The sequence below is a fragment of the Falco naumanni genome, chromosome 7 (genome assembly GCF_017639655.2).
Source record: "Falco naumanni isolate bFalNau1 chromosome 7, bFalNau1.pat, whole genome shotgun sequence".
NCBI lineage: Eukaryota > Metazoa > Chordata > Aves > Falconiformes > Falconidae > Falco > Falco naumanni.
The window spans coordinates 41,633,018-41,656,521 of NC_054060.1; the positions used below are offsets into that span (position 1 = coordinate 41,633,018).

The window sequence follows — 23,504 nt, forward strand, 5'->3', positions numbered from 1 at the left end:
GCTGTCTTTTTACTCAGGAATATTTTAAAGTGATCACAATCACCATTACCACCATCATTTCTTGAATTAAATGTATATTAAGTTCTATTTAGAGATGGACCTTCACCAAAACTCTCAATCTGCATATTTGTTATAGGCCAGGTACACATTTGCAAGCACTCTGTGCCTTTTTAAGAAGCCACCCCAAGAAGACGAGTCTGAGGATATCCCAGCAAATTCCAATTGAAAATTCAGACTTTTTTAGACCCATCTGTATGGGGTTTTTTTGTTGTTTGTTTTTTTACACACCATACATTTTAGTTACATACCACCAGCATATCACTAAAAATCAGACAACCTCAGAATTCAAACCCAAACCCACAGCTAGCAAAAAGAATCTTTTATTTAAGAAAGTCAAACCAAACACTTGGATATAAACGCATCCTAGGACATTTGAATTCCAGATCAGGTCAGTTTAGGCCCACCTCTTTTACTGCATTTACGCATCTTTCATGGATTCACAGCACTGAAGTTAAGCGTACTGGAAGGGTTCAAGGGCCTGCTTACCATGCTGACCATGTTGTAGCAAGGGAACTAGATCCAGCAGTGTCACCAGTGTCACGTAAAGTCCTTGATAGTCCAAAGATGGGTAGTCTGATAACTGAGCATCACGACTTTGCTGGCCACGTTCAGATGGAGCATCTCGCAGGACGCTGTAAAGGAGGGAGCGAGTAACAGTAGGGTTGATGGAACTGACCTGTGGTCTTAGAGATGGGGTGAGTGGGAATGGCACAGGAAAAAGACACATGGTCATGGGCACTGTCAAATTGGAGGCATCTTGATTCTCCTTCTTCCCTGTGCGGGACAAAATGCTGTTGGGGGGACAAAGAAAAAAAAGAGACAACAAAGACACAAAGAACAGCACATTACATTGAAATGACACTATAAAACAAATAATAAAAGACCAGATACATCCCACATAAGATGCAATCACTACCAAAACCAGCGTGTCTACAGATCTAGCAGCTATTCACTTTCATGCTTCAAGATAGGAGAATTAAAAATTGACATCTAGGAATATTTCATTGCATCTCATGTGTTATCTGGTTCATAAGGAGCAAAAATATAAAAATGCATGTTTCAGTGCCCTACCCATGTTTCACAGTTAAGAATAATTCTGAGAATTATAAGTGTTTGCTATGGAAAAATAGCTGTGTCACAATAGGCTGATATTTTGCTCTGAGATTCTGAGGATTTTGAGAGATTCCCCCCCCCGCCCCCCCCCATAATCTTTTGAACCAACTGACTGAAAACATGCAAAATATAGGTGTGGCACTTGCAGAAACATGTTTTAGCAAAGAATAAACATGTGTGTTTGTTAAGATAGTCTTAAAAATCACATGTTTATTGCATTAAAATAATGTCTGTATGTATTTTATGATACTGTTTCATGACCACTCACTCAGTATCATTTGAGATAATGAAGTTTAAACAGGCACATGGATTTAGAAATAATATAATATTTCTAAAATGTTAACTAAACTACATTTGGAAAAGTTGTAAAATAATATATAGTAGATGGTCTTTAGCATATGTTTGTGAGCTAATGATAATGGTTGTTTATGTGTGTTTTTAATTTGCCCATGTTTAGGGAGAAAACATTTTACTTTATGAATACAAACACTTCTTGGGTAAATAGTTACCTTCAAAAATCTAAGGGCTAAGCAAGCAAGACCAATTATGTAACTGCAGATCAGACAGTATGTTACCATACATTCCTGCTGTTACTTACGTTATTATTCAACAAAACTCACTACAAACTAAAGGAGAGATAATTTAAAAAAATAAAAAGGATTTAGTGGGAATCAAAATAAGAGGCTATATGTCAACCAGCTTGTTATGTCGTTTTAAGGATGTTGTAAACGTGGTTGTAAACATGTTAATCTGATTTATTTTTTTAAAAACCACTAATTTAAATAGAAATAAATTGTCACTTAAGCAGTGTTGTATTTTAGTTATCAGGCAATTAGAGGGTTAGTTCATAGTCTTCGTATGTGCCTATAAATATAATACAACTTTTAAATATATTAAACCACACACAATGTTTTTCTTTTTTTTTAAAGCACACTTTGCACCTCTCAGTGGTTGGGATTTCCAAAAGCAGTTGCTGTTGGTTTAACTCTGCTCCCAAAGTCAGTGTTACAATTTATAAAAGACAAGTCAGTGGCATTAAAATTTCCACCGAGTAATGAACAGCAAAGTTATGACAAGAGGGAGCACTTCTGGAAACCTCTGTCCTCTTCAACATTGCAGAAGTCCGTATCATATAATCACCTTAGCAAAGACATATCTTACCTCACACGTTAATTCAAGAATTTATACAATTAAGCTAAACTCTTGCTAAGGTGCTTATAAGAGGTGTCATTCATTTGCCATATATATAAAACATTTTTACAAGTACAGTTCTATGCCAGGTGGCTACTATCACATCACACTTGCAGTCAGAGATGACAGACAATCTATTTTAAGAAACTACATACTTCATTTTTTCCCTTTTTTATTGTGCCTTTATGTATTTGGCAGATTATTTTGGTTTCTGTTACCCAATGTCCAGTACAAGAAATGTGGTGACTGTTATGACAGTATTTATGAAATTCTATCAGAAAAATCACCTAAGATCTAGTATGACTTTAAAAACAAATGATCAGAGTGCTGATTCCTTTTAATTTGCTTGATGTTCATTTGCCATACTTTGCAGCTCATGTTTAGAGATATGAGGATAAAAAATTATATTCCTTCCGTGTCTACCAACAGACAACACCAATTGCCCATCCCTTTACTTGCCAACACATCACTCTAATTGCACCTATTTCCAGAAAGGATATTATGTATTAATTGATCCTTGCTTTGGGAAGTATAAGGCAGCGATGGAGAGCTTACTCTATAGGCTTCCCTTCCTTTTAACATGGAGCTATGGCTCTTCTATGAATTAGAGGCCAAAGCACAGTCTTGTATAGACTTTCAGACCAAGATTTTTGCCTGACCCATATTTTTTAAAAGCAATAAACAGAAGAGTCAAAACTGAAAATTTAGGAAGTCCCCTAAGATCAAGATATCATAATTGCAGCTTGCTCCTGGTTTTGTTCAAACCAAGTACTGACAACTTGGAGGGCCTGCAGGTCATAACTCCATACTGAACTTGCTCCATAGCAAGTGACAAAGCTACCAGGGCTTGTTTCAAAATTTGAACATCTCTGCTACAATTCCATCAAAAAAATACTTCCTTCCAGGAAAGGTTTCCTAAAATGCCTACAAGAGAATTGCATCTCAGCAAGGCTGCAAAACAGGCTTGACCATTAATTAGCCACTGGGTATTTATAACTATTCCTTACGTAAAACATTTTACTTTGAAATACATATGGAGAATTTTCTCCAAGAAAATGTGAAAGAATGAGCTGTTCTGAAAGATGTTTATTAAGCTTTAGATCATTCCTCAAAGGAGGGAGAAAACACGGAAAATGAGCAGGGCATGAAACAAATTCATGCTGTAATGTAAAGAAATGCTTTTCTCAAAGAGAAAAACAAAGAATTAAATGAATCAATGTGCTATGCATTGTGTATGGTGACTTTATGTGATGTTTGTTCATAGAAATAAGGAATTTAATTTTTTCAGCCATTCCACATCTGTCCCCCCCATCCTGAGCTTGTGATTTATTGAGGCTATGTACAGAGCAAAGGAGCAAATTAATCCCTTGTGCGTGCAATCCATCTATAGCTAGCAGAATGACACCAGATATGAATGTGATCCAAAACAGTGGGCGTGCCCCACTGAAAAGAACACAGTCAATGTGTCCATAACATGGAAAGGTAAAAAGTATAATAAACAGTAAAAGCTACACCTGTAAAACCCTATCACGATATGGAATTTCTGACTAATCACTATTCCTATAACTACATAAACTCATCAATAAATGTTTGTCCTAAAACTTCAGCTGCAAAGAGAGTACACATCAAACTGGGAAATACTTTTAAAGTTATTTTAAAATAGTAGAAGATTACAAGCAACCTATTCTGAAGATCAGATCCAAAATTTCCAGAAATCAATGGGCATTTTTGCTACTGTTTGATCAGTATTCTCTTAGCAGCCCAAATTCATTGCATATGCTCTTGTCTCAAGCTAGAAAGATTATTCTCCACCATGTACTTCTATCACTGATGTGAACCCTTGCACAATGGAGTCTCAGTGTAGGAGGCAGAAAGAAGACTCAGCGTGCAGAATGTTCAAAGAGATTCCTGAACATGCTCTTAAGAAAGGTTCGTACCCAGTCTGGTTTGAGGGTAAATCTTGCAGAGATCTGCACACAGTGGGTGGGAGTTTCCTTCTTTCCATCTGCCACACTAAATACAGGGTATGTTTTGTTTTGCTTTTTAATCAAGCTTCTTTCTTAGTATCAGCAAGTGTATAAACAACCATAGCACTCAGGCTTTGACCCACAGTTCAAATTCCCCAGTTACAGGGATTCAGAACATGGATTTGACCTTTCTGAGTATCAGAACTCAGTCCACTTAAATTTAGATTCAAGTCCTGGTTTCAGTTTCTAGTGCCCTTTTAGCTCTGAGGCTCATCAGATCCCAGATCATGAAAGACAAAGCCATTTGCTTAGACCTGCGTATCAGATAAGAGTATCACTTCTGCCCCATGAGGTTCAGCATTATCAACAACAGGATTTTGGTTCAGTCCCATTCTGAGCATGAAATAAAGAAATGGAGCTGCTCAACTGTGCAATTGCTGTCCTGATTTCTGATTTGCTCTCATAGTCACCAAGTACAAAGCTTTCTCAGTCAAGTCTAGAAATATCACTGCTCATGGAGCATGAAGAATTTGTCATGCTGGACATCAGCTGTACTGCTTAGGAAGATGAAGACAACAGAGTGGTATAAAGACACTTCATTTAAGCAGCAGACTCTAAATCCATCCTGTCCCAATGAACTTCTGCCCAAAAAGAAACTGATCTTATTATAGCACTTGTTAGTTACAGCTAAGAGAGAAAATGCTCAGAATCAAGTCCAATTTTCTTGCTTAAAGGCCCACGGCATTTAAACATGGGCTGTTTTGTCATATAGAACCTTACTTGAATGTGATTTAAGTATGTGTGTTGTGCAAATAATCCATCAAAACAGCCTGATGCAGTAACAGAGCCACATTTCAGAGGTATCTTTAGTGACTTTTTGAACATTTTTTCCATGCTGCTGCAATATAATAGACAAAATTTAATTTATTAATCTTAAAAGTCCCTACTGGTTGCCATAAGCTTCTTCAACACTCTAAATTATGAAGGAAACAAATTTCACAGTGGTTAAACAATTCTGCTCTTGCAAATTCAAAAGTAAACAGGTTTTTAAGTTTTCAGTGAACAGGTTTCCTACTGTATACATATGTATACACTGATAATGAATGTTGCTGTCAATGTATCTTTTTTTTGTATAAACAGGGTCAAGGATTTTGATACATCCCATGCACTTTAAATGAATGTTAGAATGAATTACTCTCATTCTTTCAAGTTTAAATGCTCGCTTCTCAACTTGTATACACCATAGGGGTATGTGTACAAATACATCGGTTAATTGTATTTTGTTTATGTTTCCTCATCAAATAAAGCAAATAGTTGTATTTCCAAACTAGCTTCTGACAGCAAGGACAGTATTTCCAGGTATAAATCAGGAAGCTATGCATAGAAATGCAGCTTTAACTGCATTTTTCTGGATGTGAAAACTAGTGTCAGACAAAACTGAACAGGCAAAAATCACCTCTTCACTGCCAAAAGCCATTTTAAAAACAATTTGGAAATATGAATCCATCCACGTGGAATGTATGCCATTCTTAATTAAAGTCTCACAATATTTCATATCTTTTTAGCAGACAAGAAGTAGTATTTCCTATTCAAAATGTACTCTGTAATCATATGGTATTTAGTACCCTATCTTATTACCAAATATTGGACTAAATCAAAATGCAGGGTCGCAATAATCCTGACCTGTTGTTACCATCCAAGTCCAGATGTGTATACAAACTCTGTGTCTATTCGAACTGTTACAAGGGACTGAACCAGAACCCAAACCTGAAAGCCAGCTGAACTATGGCACAGTAAGAACATCCTTCTGCTCATCTGACTCATCATTCTAGGATTCTGAGGCACCAGGACTGTCAAGGAGATCATGAGTACATACATCTAAAACTCTGTAGGTCACACACTCCTTTCTTCACAAGTTCAGCACGCTTGGGCATTCAGTTTAGTCTGAGGAGGGCCAAGCAAATGTGTAATCAACCAAGTTTATTTTAGAATCAGCCACTCAATAAGCAGCTCAACTGGGCAAATTGGGCAACAGCCACTGAAGAGATTAACTCATACCATTCTTTCCTTAAATTATGCTCTGACTCTTTTTGACTGAGCAATGACCCATGAAATCTTGTAACCAATTCAAAGTCAATCAATACCCCCTACAATTCTTTAGCTCTTTTTTTCTTCAAGAGCATTAGTTAAAACTTACCTCAATAACGTCTGAGAAAAGTATTTCAGAGTATTTGCAATGTCAGTTCCAGAGGGCACAGGGTAAATGTTGTGGAGAACCCGGTTGTGATATTCCTGAAGGTAACGGATTTTGGAAGAAACTATACAAAAGACAAAGAACAAACACAGAAACTTTCATTTAGGTTTTTTGCAGACTTAACAGAATCACATCTGATCCCACTATTTCTGATTATTTTTTTTTAAATTTAAGAATTAAACTGTAAAATCCAGAAAGTCTCTCCATTCCTTCTATTTTGACTGAATAAATGAATGCTCCAGTGCAAGTGCCAAGGAGAAAGCACAGAAGTGAATGCCTTCATCTACATTAGACCAACTCAGTGCTAGCAAATGGGGAAAAAAAAACCAAAACAACAAACCACCAGTAAAACAACAACAACAACAAAAAACCCTGCACTTCTTCTGTGTCTCCAGGCATCTCAAGATTCATTTATAATGAATGAGTCATTGGATCACAGGAGGTTCATGTGAGATGGGTAAGTATTTCTACAGCCAAAGCAGAGATATAAGCTAAGACAGAAAGAGCTTATGTGATTTACTGTAGGCCATACATTTACCTTATGCAATGTACTAAAGATGTTAAAAGACCTGTGCTGTTTATTTTAAGTGTCTTAGGATATCTGGTCAAGTAGGTGAGGGGATTTCCAAAAGCAGTAGAAGCTCTACATCTTTACTGAAACCAATTTTTTTGCTGTTTTAAGGCATTTATTTTCTAATAGAGATCCTTGTTTAGTATTGAAAAAAAGTGATTACCCACCATAGCTGCAATGACTTACACTGCCCATATGGTGCGCGACAGTCTCATGCAGACACTTGAGCACACACAACTCTTTTCGTTCTGCTCTGACTAATCAACTCTGCTGGGAAACAGAGCACATTGGCTGTGGCAGAGGGCTGCACCAGCAAAACTGCACTGCCAGCTACACTGCCCAGCAGTTGTTCATAGCATCACTCTGTACAGACACAGCCTCAATGAAAGCAGAGCTGGCTGGGAACGCTTAATCATGTTAAAAATGCACCAAGACTGTGTAATAGGCAGTTAAAAGGGGAGATGCTTCTGAATGACTTCAGCCCTTGAGCGTACGGATTATGACAGTATTTCACTACACCAAGATATACCTTGTTCCCCTACAGGGCTCTTTCAGTTTGGAAGATAAATCATGCTTCCTAAACAAGCAATTAGTCAATACTTTGTTTTATTCTCATTATCAAATGGCATTTATTAAAGAATTAATACCATTGAGTCCTCTGCTTGAACAGAAGGGCACTAACCTCCTGAGAGACATCGCTATGCCTCTCACTGCTTATGTATCTGAACATTTCAAGACCATTTCAAATTTTTTCTGTACCATTGACAAGCTGAATAAGAAGGGGTGACATTGTATCTGTATTACAGAAAAGACTGAAGGACAGACACCAAAAGCAAAGCGTCTGCAGCTGCTGTTGGAGGCTCAGCTTGAGATACTAAGAGCCATTTTACTATAGACAGCAGTATGTACTGGACTTTCACATCCAGTGAACAAAGCACTGTGAGTACTCAGTCACACAACAAATGAGGTTTTACAATTTCAAGTCAGTTATCCATAAAATGAGGAACACTCAAATAATCATCAAACAAATACTGTTTGCTTGAATTGCACAACAAGAAGCCCAGCCTTTCAGCAGCCAACTGCCCTCATCGTGATCACCCTTTCTCCCATTTCCTGCTGTACTGACCATACCCTCCCAATTTCCACAACTGGTGAGCTAATGAAGCTTTTGCAGGCAAGTCTCCCTCACAGTATTACCCTGCTTCATCACAGAGAGAAAGGTCATCATGTGAGTGAATAGGGCTGGGGTCTATGGGAAAACAGCCAGTAAAAATCAATTAGGGACACTGTCATAATGCATATGCAAAAATAATAAACTAAGGATGCGTAAGCAAATTCAATTATATTTCCTCACTTTCAAGTGTTTATTTATTTTATTTGGGGTTTTTTTTTATTTATTGATTGATTTATTTCAAGGTGACATTAAATCACTACTTTTTTCCCCCCAAACAACCAGAAACTTAAGTTTGTCACATGGACTCAGATTGCTTCGGTATAGCTAGGAGCAAGATCAGAGCCTTTCTGTCCACCACAGAGACCTGTGGCATATGAACCGTACTTTGCAGGGGGTATCCCTGTCTCTGTGAAACCAGCCATAACTAGCTTCCTACACACCCTCAAAACCACATTTGGTCATGATGTGTTTCACTCCAGGTTACAGAAGTTTATTTGAGCAGTCTAAGACCTGTTTTCCTCTCCTCATCTCACATCTCATTCTTTCTGCCCACTATCTCAGTTTTAGTCCCAGATTTGCACACCAGTTTACCAGATTATTTAAAAGATAGACACTTTTTTTTTTTTAACTACCATGAAGACCCCTCATAAAAACTAATCCAGATTAGACTATCTTAAGAAAGAAATTACTTCATAAATGCATTTTGTGACACTACTTTCTCTTGCCAGGGAAGATAAAAAAAAAAAAGGAAGAAAAAAAAAAAAAAGAAGAAGAGTATGAAAGCGGGCATATTTGCAAAGAACAGAGACCACATTTCACAGTACCCAACAAAGAACAATTCACAGCAAGATGCACAGTTTACTGTGGCTGCCATGGTTTGCTGTCAGATACCTGTAAGTGAATTGGATTAACAAAATGCCAAAGATGATGTCAGAATTCAGGTCTAGATGTATTTCAGAGAACTGTCTGCCTCTCTAGTTACTTACTTTCAATAAAGGGTATAGGGTATCTAGAATCGCTTTTTTAAGTAAATACATTATTTATTTCTGTTAATCAGCATAGTCACACAATTGTATCAGGCAAATACCAAAACAAAAAACTTATTTATAAAGCCTAAATATTAAAATTAGCTTTAGGCTAAATATTTTTACCTCAGGTCTCAGTTCTGTTTCTCAGAACACTGACAATTTCAGCACAGCCTCCCAGAACACAAAGAACCTTCTGAAGGCAAGCCCCAGAGCAAACTTTTACCAGCTTTCAAGATACAGAAGTGTGTGAATGACCCAGTTTTCTGAGTTTCTGAGCACCTAGAGAGCCACAGAGTGACATCACTTTTTGAAATATAAGTACTTAGCCACTGTCATAGGGTCATCACATAAAACAAATAAAAAAAACAAAGGGAAAAGAAAAGTTATTTCAAGATACTTTGCTGGGTATCTCTCTAGGATCTATGCAAGCGCAACTAAACTCCCTAGCACCCTTGTTAAGCACTGACTGAACCAAGAGTGAAACCATTAGGGGTCTTTAAAGATGATCTTTGTTGCCTCACTGTCCTGAAGAAGAACAGAGAGGGCATCTGGCATTCCCAGGGCATTACAACAACTAAACAGCAGTTACTGCCATTTAAGGTGAAGAAGAACTAATTTTCTTCGCATACAATAAAACACCTCAGGCATGTCATGGTGAGTGAAATGATGAAAGTCACTGTCAATACCACTGGTATGAGATATGAGATGCACGTGGTTACAAGTAAGGAGACTTCTCAAGATGATTTCCCAGATTGCCACCATTTTACCTGTTGTTCATACAACCTGCCAAAGAGCTGTGGGGTGGCCACAGATTCATGTTTAGACCAGTGCCTCTTCTGTTCTGATCAGTCTGTCCCTCATTCGTAGTGTTTTGCTGCTGTTCTTGGTAAATTGAGATTCATTATTACTTGTGACTTTACTCCTTTCTGAGACATTCTGGTTCTTGCCTGTTAGTCAATGAGGGCAGAAGCAACAACAGCAACAGTCGAGGTTTGAAGGTTTGCCCGGTAGTGTTGTATGCATTTCAATATAATCCTTGTTGAAGTCCATCACCATTTGTCAAAAATTGCAGGTGAGGGAATCTTGATGTTATATAGAGACAAAGACATTTGGTAACACCGTAAGAACTAGTCAGGGGAGCAATCTTGATAAACAAAACACATTCTGTAGGTTAGAGGCACAGGATATGTCCATCAACTAAATACTCTACCTGGAGCACCATAAAAAAGAATGTTAAGAGGCAGAAAGATGTGAAACCTGGACCCCAAGTAAATCTGAAAATAAAGAGAAACAGGGACATGGCAGACTAAGATGCAGTGTCTTAAACAGTACATGGGGATGAAAAGAAACCAGCCAAAGATAAAACATGAAAGAGAAGCTCAAACAGAGCGGACCAGAAACATAAGGAATGGAGGAACAGACAAGGCAGAATAGAAAAGGGAAGAAAATGCCAAAGGCACTGTTGGGACAAAAGGCGCCAGAAATTCTTCCGTGTGCAAGTGTGAAAGAAGCATTGTTAATGTATAAGTATCACAAGAAAGAAGAAACAATTACAGAACTCAGGTAGGGGGTGGGGAATGCAGAAAGAACAGAACAGTACAGATCTGAACACGGCACACTTCAGGGCTGCTGCACAGTCAGAACATTGTCTCTCCATTTATGAGGCCAGAAACGCATCCCTACAGCAATAAATTAGCATTCACGTAATATTTTACTAGCAACATCATCCATCACTGTAAATAGGCAGTAAACCCTAAAGGAAAAATATACAAGTATTCTTTCCCTTGGATCAGTTCAGCACAGGCATATATAAATACAAGGATCCTTCCCAGTGACCTGGAGGAAGGAGACAGCAAGTCTCAGATCGCATCATGTCATCGTGGCAAACATCAGTCCAACCGCTCACAACCGTGACACTATCAGGAGAGAAAGTAGCGACAAGCTCAAATGCCCCGGTGTTTTTCTTTACACCTCCCGTCAGGGCTCTTGCAGAAGCGCCAGTTATCAGCACTAACAATAGCGGGAACACTTGCATGGCCCAGCTGCGGGGGTCCCAGCCACCATGGCATCTGATCCTGCTCCGACGGGCCCGGCCAACAGGGTGGTTAACACATCTGCGGCTGTGAGGAGGCACCTGGGCCCTGGGCAGGGGGGCGGCAGCACCCAGGGGGCTCCTGCTGGGAGACGCGGCGGGCTGTGGCAGGCAGCATGTAGGCAAGGCAGGAGCACCCGGTCCACACTGACCCAAAAGGTGACCAGCACGGGCAAGGACGAGAGCGCACCTCCCTTCTCGAGCTGTCTCACAGCACCGCCAGCTCCGAGATGCCACCGTGCGGGTCGCCTCCGGCCCCTACAGCCAGATCCCCGGTTTCTCAGGCAGCCACACCGCGGGGCCGGGGCACAGCCCCGCAGACGAGGCAGGCTGGACCCCTCCCGCTGCGGGGCCAAGGGCCGTGCCGCCGGTCTCAGCCCTCACCCACCCGCCGGTCCCTCGTTGCCTCACCTCAGGTGCCCGGCGCTGCCTCCGCACAAACACGCCGCCCGCCCAGCGCGGCGCGGGAGGCGAGATGCTCCCGGGGCTGACGGAGAAAGAGCCAGAACGAAGGCAGCCCCCCCTCCCCTGCTCGAGCTGCTACGCCGGCGCCACATAAGGCGGCCGGGCAGCGCTGCCCCGCCGGGGCGGCTGCCAGCCGGCAGCAAGGCACCGCCATCCCCGGGAAGGCGCCCCCGGCCGCCCCCTGCTCCCCTCGGACAGGCCCCGGCCCGCGCCGCCCGGCCCCGCCACTCACACTGCTCCGCCTTAGTGGACATGCTGCCGCCCCGCTCTGCCCCTCGGCCGCCGAGGAGCGCCTGCCCCCGGCCGCGGTGGAGCTGGCGGTAAGCGCTCCGCCTCAGCAGCGGTGCGGCTGCCGCAGGGCTGCGGGCCGGGGAGCGGCGAGCAGGCGGGGCTGGGAGCGAACGCACTCTTAAAGGGAAAGCGCGGCTGGCGGCCGGCTGCGGCTGCGGGGCGGGGGCGGCCCGGCAGGGGATGGGGCGCGGGGAGCCCTGTCCGCCCCGGGGCAGCCCTGGAGCGGCGATGGCGCCCCGCCGAGGCGCCGGGCTTGCCGCAGGCGCTGGGCCGGGAGCTGCCGGGCCGCGAGGGTTCGGTGAGCTCCCCCCGGGCCTCGGCCGTGCCCCCCGGGGCTTCGAGGGTGTGTGGGACAGCGGAGCGGCGGCGGCGCGCACCGCCCGGGCCGGGCCGGGGCCCCGTTCGGCGGGCAGCGGCGAGGGGGGGAGCACGGAGCTAGGCCAGGGCCGGCCGTGCTGCCGGGGGTTGTTCGCAGGGCTGCGGCCGTGTCCTCTGTTTTATTCTTTGCTTGAAACGGGACCGTTGTTCTCTTGGGAACTTACCCTCCCCTCGGCCCCCCGGGCTCCAGCCGCGTACCCCAGAGGGCACGAAGTCAGGTGCCCTGGGCGGGTTTCCCCACGTTTCCATAAGGCACCGGGTATCTCAGCAGGGCCATGCCTCACCCAGGAGGCAAGGGCTGAGCTCAGCCCCAACTGCCACCCCACTCCATCACCAGATCCCAGCTACGGTTATGGCCCCAGGCACCGTCAGAGCAGGGCCAAGGTGGGATGAAAAGACCGGTTGTGGTGGGAGCACAGTAGCAATGGTATAATTCATTTGTTCCAGGAGAAACCAGTGTGTGTCCTGCCAGCTTCCCCAGCGTCCTGACTTGGCCTTACCAGGACTCAGAAATGAACGGCTAGCTGTGCATTTCTTCTCTGAAACTTTTCGAAACGTTTTTTTCAGATCCTCACGCCTCTGGGAAAGGTGTGTGGAAGCAGTAGTATTTCATCAACTAGGGCATGGGAGTCTTGATGTTTATAGATAAAAAAACAGTTGCAACATACTCTCCTCAAAACATTGGGCTGCATAAGATGAGTATGCCAGCAGCAGCCAAAGAGAACTGTGCTCTGGGGGTGGAGGAAAATAGGTATCTTTTATTATTCATCATGCAAGGCAGTGCCTCCAAATTACTGCTGCCTTCATTTGGGGATGATGCACGTTCTGTGCCGGGAAATGCAGTGAAGGGGCAGGTGCTGTTCAGTGGCATTTAACAGGGTGGCTTTTTTTACAGGAGCAATCTTCTAAAAATACTGCATGTGCAATGTTTTTTCAACCACTTAATTAAGTTCAAAATAGAGCTTTCATGGCATTTCCTTCACACCACCGTTCTTTCCACACTCCCTGCTGCTTGTGAGCCCCAAAGAGAGAGCCAAGCCAACATAAACCGCTGCCACTGGCTGGTATGAACAAGCTGCCATGACTACAGTGGGACTGATCAGCAACTGAAAGGCATGAATTAACTGGGAGAGGACTTGCTTCCATTTCCCTGAGCAGTGCTTCACAAAAGCAAAGAGCACTGGCCCATTCCCACATGTGGTTTGCTCCTTCCTGTTGAGTTTGCTGCAAGATCATTTAGGTTGCTACCTGAACATTTAAATTTTCTCTTTTACATTTAAACCTTTAAGAGTAAACATTTAAGTTTATTCTTTTATTAGAAACTGGCATGTTATATCAGATCCTATTGAAGTCATTGAGAGTTTTTCTATTTATTTTTATTTAATGAAATGCCTATGGAGGCCATGTGGTGCTACAAGTCCCGCTTCCCCCAACGCTAGGTCTCACAACATAGAACATAAGTGATGAAAATACAGACAAATGGCTTTCAGATTTCATTGAAATAGGCTGCTGAAGGCAGGTTTCATCTTAACTTGAATGTCTTTCTATTGATGCAACAAATCAATCTGAACTGCTTTATTGCTCATTACGGAACAACAGGGAACCTTTTGCACTGAGAGGAACTGAGCTCCCATAGGTATCCTTTAAAATATACCAAGTGTTCACATACCGCAGTGGTGAGCCTACTAAAAACATTCAGGTTGATAAAGCAAGAGTATGCTGAGAAAATATGAATTCCATTTCTCATGTAAAATTTCTTTTTTTGTTTAAGTGCCTGAAAATTGCAGCTATGCCTGCATTTGCTAAACAAGGTTCTATACAATTCAGCATGTCATTCAGATGTATGGAAACCATTTTATTGCTTATGAGTCCTCCTGCATGCCTAAAAAATACCTAAGCCCCAAATAAAGCCTGATACAAGTCATCTGTTGTTTGGTCAAACAATTTGATAAATTTGCCTAGTTTGTGCTTTAAATTGTGAAAAGGAGCAAATACAGGAACATGGCACTCGGAATTAATTTCTCAGGTCTCCGTGCTGAATAGAAATCATGATTTCTCAGCAAGATCCTCATGGATTTACCTAATAAAATGGGTACTGTGCTCCATTGGAAACAATTTTAAGCAGCTAAAGTTTATGTCCATATGCTTTTTACCTCTGCATGCATACAGTTAAGAGAACACATAAAAGCTGCAGGCATCTGAAAGTCCACAAGTCATTAATGCAAGAACATATTTTTAACAATAAATGAATGGGGAATGGAAATCTTACACACCAACTGATGAGAACCAAAAAAAATCAAATGTACTTTTCTGAGTTCATGAGTGGAGATTCTCAGAATCACAGAATCCCCGAGGCTGCAAGGAACTTCTGGAGTACATCTACTCCAACTTCCCTGCTCAAAGCAAGGTCAAATAGAGCAGATTGCTTGGGGCCATGTCCAGTCAGGTTTTGATTATCTGCAAGGATGCAGACCCACAACCTCTTTAAGCAACCTGTTCAAAGGTTTGACCATCCTCACAGCTGAGAAGTTTTTTCTTACATTTAGGTGGAATCTCAGTTTGTACCCATTGCCTTTGGTCCTGCCACTGAGCACCACTGAGGAAAATCTGGCTCCATCTTCTTAATCCCTCCCCTCAGGCATTTATACACATTGATAAGATCACCCCAAAACTTTTCTCATAGAGACTAAACAATCCCAGCTCTCTCAGCCTCTCATATGACAGGTGCTTGAGCCTCTTCATCATCTAGCTCTTCCCACACTCCAGTGTGTCTGTCTCTGTCTTGTACTGGTGAGCCCAGAACAAGACACAGCACTCCAGACAAGGTCTCACCAATACTGGGTACCTGAAGGAGATGACCCTTGAAAATCAGTCAGCTGCATGTCTGGATATTAAGTTGAAAAAAACTTATTCAAGAGAGCTAAAAAATATACCTGCCTCTTACAGAGGAATTTGTTATAAACCACGTTCTTTGTTTAACTGACTGAGGAGACTTAATTCTCATATTTTCTTCTACTTTGGCTTTTGCAGGATAAGGTAGATAAGGTTTGGAAGGGATGGGAAGCATACTGGTTCCGTGTTTGTGATGGCTTTTAACTAAACTTTGTCTGCCATAACAGTGTGCATTGCAGTTACAGCATAATGCAAGAATAAATTAATGAAATATACTATAAGAAGAGAAGTTGTCCAGAGCTGAACTCACTATTTATGTGACTGCTGTCACTTTGAATTTTCAAGTATTCATGTCTGAACATGGAACACAAAATCTAATATTGTTCATTTGTTTTTAATCTCCAAGCATTAACAAATCTACTTTTACAAAGGTAATCCTTTCTGAAAAATGCAAAATCCTAAACTCCTCTACCTTGAATCATGTTCAGAACATTTCTTAAATTGTTCATAAACTAAAATGAATGTATGCATATATAAAAATAAAACTGTCTATCTATCTGTTTACAGGTATATATGTATGCATTTGTATACAGGGATGTTCATCATTAGCAACTGTTAAGACATTCTCATGGTGTTTTCCTTAAAGGCTCAGCTTCCAGAGTCAGGTAATTACATGAATCTGTATTTGAATTTTAAATAAAACTTAGATTTTGCCATCACATTCAGAGACTCAAGCACAATATAAACAATGGTTGAAACAAATGAGGATTTCAATGCCTAAATGAGAGGCAAGGACCTAAATGCTTTCTAAGTTTTATCAAACAACAAAAAACAAAACCAGATTTAATTTATTTAAAGCCTATGTCTTGATTTTTTGAAATTTGCTCACAATTTGTGGCAGGAGGTTATCATTAACTGCATTGTGATAGAGATGTTAAAACCCACAGTAGAGGTGGGGAAATGTTTGGAATGTCTCAAATTCTTGCTTTAATCACTACAGCCCTATCTGGATGGAAGAATTTGCCATTAAATGAAGGAGATAAGGGAGAGTCTGCCTGGTGAACAAGTGGTAATCTTGATAAGAAAAGCCAAACATAACAGTCAAATGGAGCAGGAGAGGGTGAGCTTCTCCAGCACTCAGGACTTTCCAAGCCACATGGTGCTCTCTGGGTATTTACCCAGCAAACCTAACACAGCTGCAAGGTGCTTGGTACAGGTCCAAGGGCCCTGGACAGCTCCTGTGTAGGCACTGACCTCCTCCCTGCCAGATTCAATCAGCAGATGGAGTCCCTCAGGTTCAGACATGGGCACTTGACAGCAATAGTTAGACGCCCATTACATTTAATTTGTCCCTAAACCTTTGCTCTCCGTAAGCATTAATCCTCGTGAATGATGGTAAAATAGATAATCGCTTGAGAAAAATGTCTGTCTGGGATTAAACTGAACCATTAGGCTCAACTCAGATAGGCTACAGCATATATCCTGGTTGACATAGGATGATGAGTTCGAGCTGTTCCTCAAGGGCTCAGACACCTGGCATAATCAGCATCAGCCAAGAGACAGTGAACAGCAAAGGCACCTCTTCTTGCTCACAGAAAATCGTGTCTGTGTATGAAAGTAACATGATATTACTGACAGCATAGTCTTGTGCAGGAAAAGAATTTCTTCTGAGGAGATACCCAGTCTTAGCCTCTGTGCTGAGACTTAAAAATGCCAGGAAAACTTCCTCTCTTTCCTTTGGCATTACTATCACACAGCAGTATGTACAGAAAGAAAATCAACCAGACCTGCTGTGGGAGGAATGGAATGCAACTACTCTGAGGAGGAAGGTGTAGAGTATAGTAGGATAGAAATTAGGCTAAAACAGGAGTTAGGATAAAGAACAGAACAGAATAATAGAAGTTGGCAGTCACAGCAGAAGTGATTGTGATGTGATGAGAAGTTTGGCTGAAGCCACCAACCCATATCAGTCATGCCACCTGGCACGTGGCAAATGCATTTCAGTCATTACTGGCTTGGGTTGACTTAAAGTGAGAGACTGAGCAATAAAGAGCTCTGGGTCTCGTTGCTAGTACTGTGATCCCAACAGAGTTAATATTTGTTAATATTTGTTCTTTCTCTCCCCAGAATAATTGATACTTCAGTAAAAAAAGATCATTAGGAAATACAGTGGTTATTTGGTTGTATTTACAAATCCTTAATTTTCTTCTTATTCTGACAATTACTTCAACTAACTCTGTGGATGTTAGCTTTATTATTACATTTGTCAGTATCCATCACTGTAAAAAAAAGTCTGATAAATGCCCTCAATTTCTCTTTTAGAGTAATCTCATTAGCCTCTAAGTGAACAAAATACTTCATTTGTTGCCATAGCAGTGGAGTTTTGAGAAATAAATGGTGACCTGCATTAAGAACTAGCACAAACCTGATGAGCATGTACTAGGATTATTATAAAATCAGAGACTGGTTTTATGAGCCCTAAGAAGCACAGTGTTTGTGACAGCTACCATGATGTGTTTGTGAAAATTAGCATCACCCTGGCTAAATTAGATCTCCTCCCAATAAGTTGAATTTTTTGTCTGACCTTTAATCTCAGGCTTGTGCAGAATTGACTGTACCACCTACCTACATGGCTAAAGTAAAAGCACACTGCAGTTTTAGTAATGCTTTAGGAATTAGATTGCAAGTGTCAAAAAACTGTCTTTCTGAACCTATCACAGCACCGTGGCCCAAAGGCTTAGACATGAACATGGAAAACAAGAAACCCAGAGCACAATTTTCATTGTGCTTTAGTGTTGCTACATTGAAGTAAAAATGTTTGGGAATGGCCTCTGCTGGGCAAAACCAGCGGCAGAGCAAAAGAAAGCATGAGATTTTCCATGAAGGAGGTGAGGAGAAAGAATGCGACAGTCCTCGGCATTTTGCTGCGTGTACCATGTTTTTGACCCATGCCAGGGTGCAGGCCCTGGCTCAGTACCAACTAAAGCTGACTGACCTTGCTGATGAGCTTGAAGGCTACCTTTCTAGCAGCCAGTAAGCTAACTAGTCTCTCCTCCAAATCGGTTTGCTCCACATAGGAGTGCAGGAGTTACGTAAAATGAACTTTAAGGGTGGATTATCAGACTAGAGCCTTAGTGTGAAACACAAAGTGAACTAAATTGACAGAACTGGGGCGCGTTCAGAGCAGCCTGTAGGAAAGCTGCTGCACTTCACACAGGAATGTGGATATTTTTCTCATCTGCAGACCCTTACAAATTGTCAAGTGGATGTGTTGCTCTATCTATAGCGAATTTAAGCCTACTGACAATTGGTTAGTATTCTCCAGCTACTTTTTTCAGACCCAGTGTGTGTATGGACTATAAGCGGAATACTACTGGGTCTCATTAATTCAGTGAGAGCTCCATTTTTGAGAAGAGGTGATATAGTGGCTGAAAGGCACCATGACCACTTTCTGTCAACTTACTCAGAGCTATAACGAGTATTTTAGCATAAATACATACTGAAGGAATTAACTATAATCACAAACCACATAAATATTCTGAAGTTTAATTCAATACAAGACCTTTTGTCTTAGCTGGAATGGCCGTTACTTATGTTCCTATGGAAGGACAGGTTTCAGCCACTTACCCTCAGGCATATACATCTTACCTGTGCTACTACCTGTAGGCAGGTTAAAGCCAGCTTTGGAACATTTGCAAGAAATGCAAACCATTGGTGTAGATACATGATGAGAAGCACAGCAGGGAACCTTCCTCCAGCAGTCTTGTTTCCATCTCCTCCTGCTTGAAGTTGGACAGGCACTTCATGTTTGGTACTCCGCATCTGTAGAATTACCAGAGAGTGGCTCTTGACTCTCTTTGCAAAGGGCTCAGCTGATGTCCATACACAAAGCTCAGCACTGTTTGGGGAGCTCTGAGCCAGCAGGAAGCCCTGGCACTGTAGTACCCACCAGGCTGCAGGTAGGGTTGTTGCTGCTGAAATGCAAAACTCATTAACCATTTTGACCAAACAACTCTGGGAGCTGCAGGAAGGCTGAGGAAAAAGCAGCTGGTAGAGCTGGAGCCCCAGGCACCAATGGCTGCATTTATCAGCCCAGCCCTGGCTGAACTCTGGCTGGTTTAGGCTAGAAATTAAAATCAAAATAAAACCTTTTGCACTTGGTAAAGCTTATTAGCTCACTCATACCACACTAACAGCAATAAATGTGCCTGCAGTGACCTGGCTTCCCTCTTCATCTCGGTTTTCAGTACACCACATTACCCAGAGCTTTCAGTCTCAGGATTAATGATTCATTTGAGATCCATCAGTAAAGAGGGCTACATTAAAAAACCACTATTTTAAAATACCTGTAACATGTATATTACTTCTAGGAAGAAATGCTTGAAGTAGATTGGAAATGTGAAAAAAAAAATCTGAAAAAATACTTACATTTTAGATAGCTCTTTAAGTAGTTTCTAAAAATTATCCTTGCTTCAATGTAAACATCCCTATACATCTATATTGCCAGATATTAAACACCAAATTACTTTTTTATCGCATTTTATTTAATGCAGTTCTCAGTGCTTCACTCACATACCCCAAGCACACATTATAAGCAGGCAATCTTACTATTCATTGCCACAATTTAAGAACACAAGTACAATGACTGAAATGTCATATCTTAATAATTAATTTAGTTATTACTAGGTGAGAGAAGGATGACAAAATCAGATGCAGGACAAGAAGGCACACCGAAATGTTCAAAACCATTTTCTACAAAAGATTCTGCAAAATAGCCTTACTGATTTCAGCAGATGTGCTCACAGTGTGCAGGAGCAGCATTTCAGAGTACTTGCCCAGCTGCATTTCAGTTACTGGCATGTTTTTTTCTCTGAATACCAGGAATGTATATGCCTATCCAAAACTCATCAAAACCTGTGGGAAACTTTCCACATACATAACTGGGATTTCACATCAGGCTATTCATTTCAATGATAAAGTTATAGGGTTTTGGAAAAAATAAACCAGTACCACTTTCTTTAAACAGTCAGGATGCCTCCATTCTCACTCTGAAAACTTCAGTCATGGTTATAAAACTGAGGGAAACTCAGACAATTTATTAAAATATCATACTTCAGAAATTCAGCAAGAATGTACTTTTACACATTCACAGCCCTGCTTTCAGGATCTGTTTTGATATTAGCCATTACAAATGACTTAATGAAATTATAAATCATGTTCTACTAATACTTAAGCCTCACAACTAATACTTAAGCATCACAGAAGGTTAATATTCTGTATTTTTTTGCAAGACAGACATGAAAGAATTAGAAGGCATTCCTTTATAACACATGTGACACGGTATAACAAGTATTATTCATTGTACTTATTTCAAATATATTCTGGACTTCAAAGTATTTATCTTAACATTCATTATAAAGAGCAACCATGGAAAAATGTCACAAATGTCACAAATTTTAATCTAAAAACTGAAAATAAATTGAAGTATCTGACAATCATGACCTGCTGAAAAACATTTATCCTAGTGGAAGAATAGATTGGGTGAGGGAACACACCAGAAGAACACATGTAAAGATTAATCTTTCAAGAAAATCATCTTAAACTCTCAGAGTTTTTGTCTGAGAGGAATATAAATTTTCTCCCATTTTTTTAGTTTAAAGCTTTAATGGTACACAGGAACAACCACAAAACCACAGATGAACTGCAAAAAGTGAATTTATTTCTGTTACATTGCCAACCAGGGAAACCCTGAAGCAGCACCCGAGCAGGAGCACACAAGCGTGAACACAGGCATTGCAGAGCTTGGCCCACGCTAGAGGGTCGCTGAACCTGCTGTTTTCACCTGTATTTCAGGGATTCACACAGACGTCATTCACCACTGTGCTTTGATCTTTCCCACAGCAGGGCAGGAGTCTCAAGTAGAGTGCCTCTGTCACAGGCCTATGTTATCTAAACACAGATGGTCTACTCGTCCAACACATGAGGCCAAAAAACAATTAGTATGATATACATGTTTTTTGACACTCCAGCCGCAAGTCACTTGCGTGTATTTACAGCCCTCCTCACCGACCTTCCATTAGTTTCCCACAGTACCTGATGACTGATTCAGACTGGTCCATGCAGGCTGGTCCAACTGCAGAGATGATGGAAGAGTAGACTTAGCACTATTTTGCATCACTATGCTATTTTATATCTGGGTCCAGTTCTGCAGTATCTGCAAAACCTTTCTGACCTGGGACCTGTCCCACAGGACTGATGATAGTATGTGAACTGGGACTTAAGTTAGCCATATTGTCTATCAGGAATTTTAGGGTTTTTTCATATGTAAGCAATTTGACATTCATAAAACCTAAACTAATTTTTCAGTCATCTTGTTCTAAACTGGTCTTCAAGCCACTGTGTTCTCCTTTTCAAGAGAGCCCAAGTTACGAGTGTTACAGTATATTGCAGCCTTTAGATCTTAATTTTGAAAGGATGTTTTCTATTTCTTTTTATAGCTTGGAAGGTGGCACAGGAACCATCCAGCTGATCCAAGAACTGTCAGTGAAAGTGCTGAGAATCCAATGATTGTCTCCTAAATGAAAGGAAATACCATTAAAGCTAAAAAAACTGGAATGCTCCCAGGGAATCAGTCTATTGCCAACCAAGTTATGTGATATTATCAAACTTCTGCAGCTATAATCCCAGAAACATGACAGATTCTAAAGGAAAAATAATCTACAGGGGATTATTTTGCATGTTTGGACTAGAAGCAGTAGCAACTCATAGCAGCTGGAAAAAAACTACCTTAGTCCATACTATGCACAAACATGCTTATACAAGACATTTAAAAGCATAAAAGACATCAAAAGAGACAAAAAATTTCTTATTTTCCTACAGATTCAGCACATTTTCTGCCTATTTCTTGAGTTTTTTATTAATACAATCTTTATAGAAACATTATTTGCTTAATAGTAACATTAGTGCAGCTCACCGCTAATCATATATGAGCTCTGAGTATCTACTAACAACTGGGAGTTGATATAATAGGGGAGAGACCTGCTGCTAAAATTTGTTTGTAAGTCTTCTATAATCACATATTAGAGTACTTGTGCTGGGGACTATAATGAAACCTCATAATAGAGCACCCCACAGAAATGGGATTTTGTGATGACACACATCTCTGTAGGATGCTGTGACAGCATTCCCTTCCTCTCCGGAACAAGCTTGCCATCTAGAAGGTTGGAGGAGAGGTACTTCTGCAAGACTGGAGGGGAGTTCATGGGGAGATCTGGCTTCTAGCTGGGATGAAGAAAACCTATATTGTCACATGGAAGAGAATAGTGAGAGTAAGCTCTTCTGAGAAGACTGGGACTCACACCAAAGCTCTGGGTGAGGAAAGGAAAAGTGAGGGCACAAAGACTGAACTCACCACCAGTCCCACTTTTTCCTCAGATGGGGAGCTGTGGATGCAGTGGTTGCTCCAACTGACAGACCTGAAGCGGAAGAGTTCGGATCTGTGGTGCATTATAGGGCCCATCGTTTCATTCCAGTGAGGGGAGAGCACAGCTGGGGTATCCTGACCAGCCAGTAACTACTGCTGCCAGGAGTTTCCCACTCCTTTGCTATTTTCTATTGCTCAAAGCCTGTAGGATGCTGAATTCTTTTCAATGAAGGCAAGGAGTCCTTCTGCTTGACAGTCAAGTGCCTTCTATTTTTAAGGTGGGTGCAAGAAGCATCAACACAAACCAAAATATACCGGGAAGCTGCTGTCCTTGAGGCAGCACAGCAGGAGCGTGTGTATCTGCCTACTCTCTGGGAAAGGAGCACCTCGGGATGATGCAGCCACCTCCCACAGGCTCACAGAGTTAGGGAGTTACACTGCTGAGTCCAACAGATGGGAGGAGTCTGCCTCTGATGATGACGCTGTGCGGCAAAATGGCGAAAACTGTCTGTCTTCCCATCTATTAGAGCCTTAACAGTCTTTGTCTGCCTATATTCACATGCATGTGCCTCTCCACACAAATTATTTGCACCCCCAGTCACACA

General features: G+C 41.4%; 1 protein-coding gene across 8 annotated transcripts in view; it reads right to left on the reverse strand.

Annotated features, from left to right (window-relative positions):
- The window catches only part of UNC79 (unc-79 homolog, NALCN channel complex subunit), a 116,781-nt gene extending 104,507 nt beyond the window's left edge, over nucleotides 1-12,274 (reverse strand). For 7 of the 8 annotated variants that reach the window (XM_040601656.1, XM_040601655.1, XM_040601654.1 and 4 more), the window contains exons 1-3: nucleotides 12,148-12,274; nucleotides 6,529-6,649; nucleotides 547-851 (exon numbers count right to left, since the gene is read on the reverse strand). In XM_040601656.1, the coding sequence (XP_040457590.1) occupies nucleotides 547-851; nucleotides 6,529-6,649; nucleotides 12,148-12,169 (448 nt within the window). In that variant the 5' untranslated portion in view covers nucleotides 12,170-12,274. The remainder of the gene's footprint in view (nucleotides 1-546; nucleotides 852-6,528; nucleotides 6,650-12,147) is intronic. The other variant, XM_040601659.1, reaches the window with a different exon arrangement.
- Nucleotides 12,275-23,504: the final 11,230 nt, after the last annotated feature.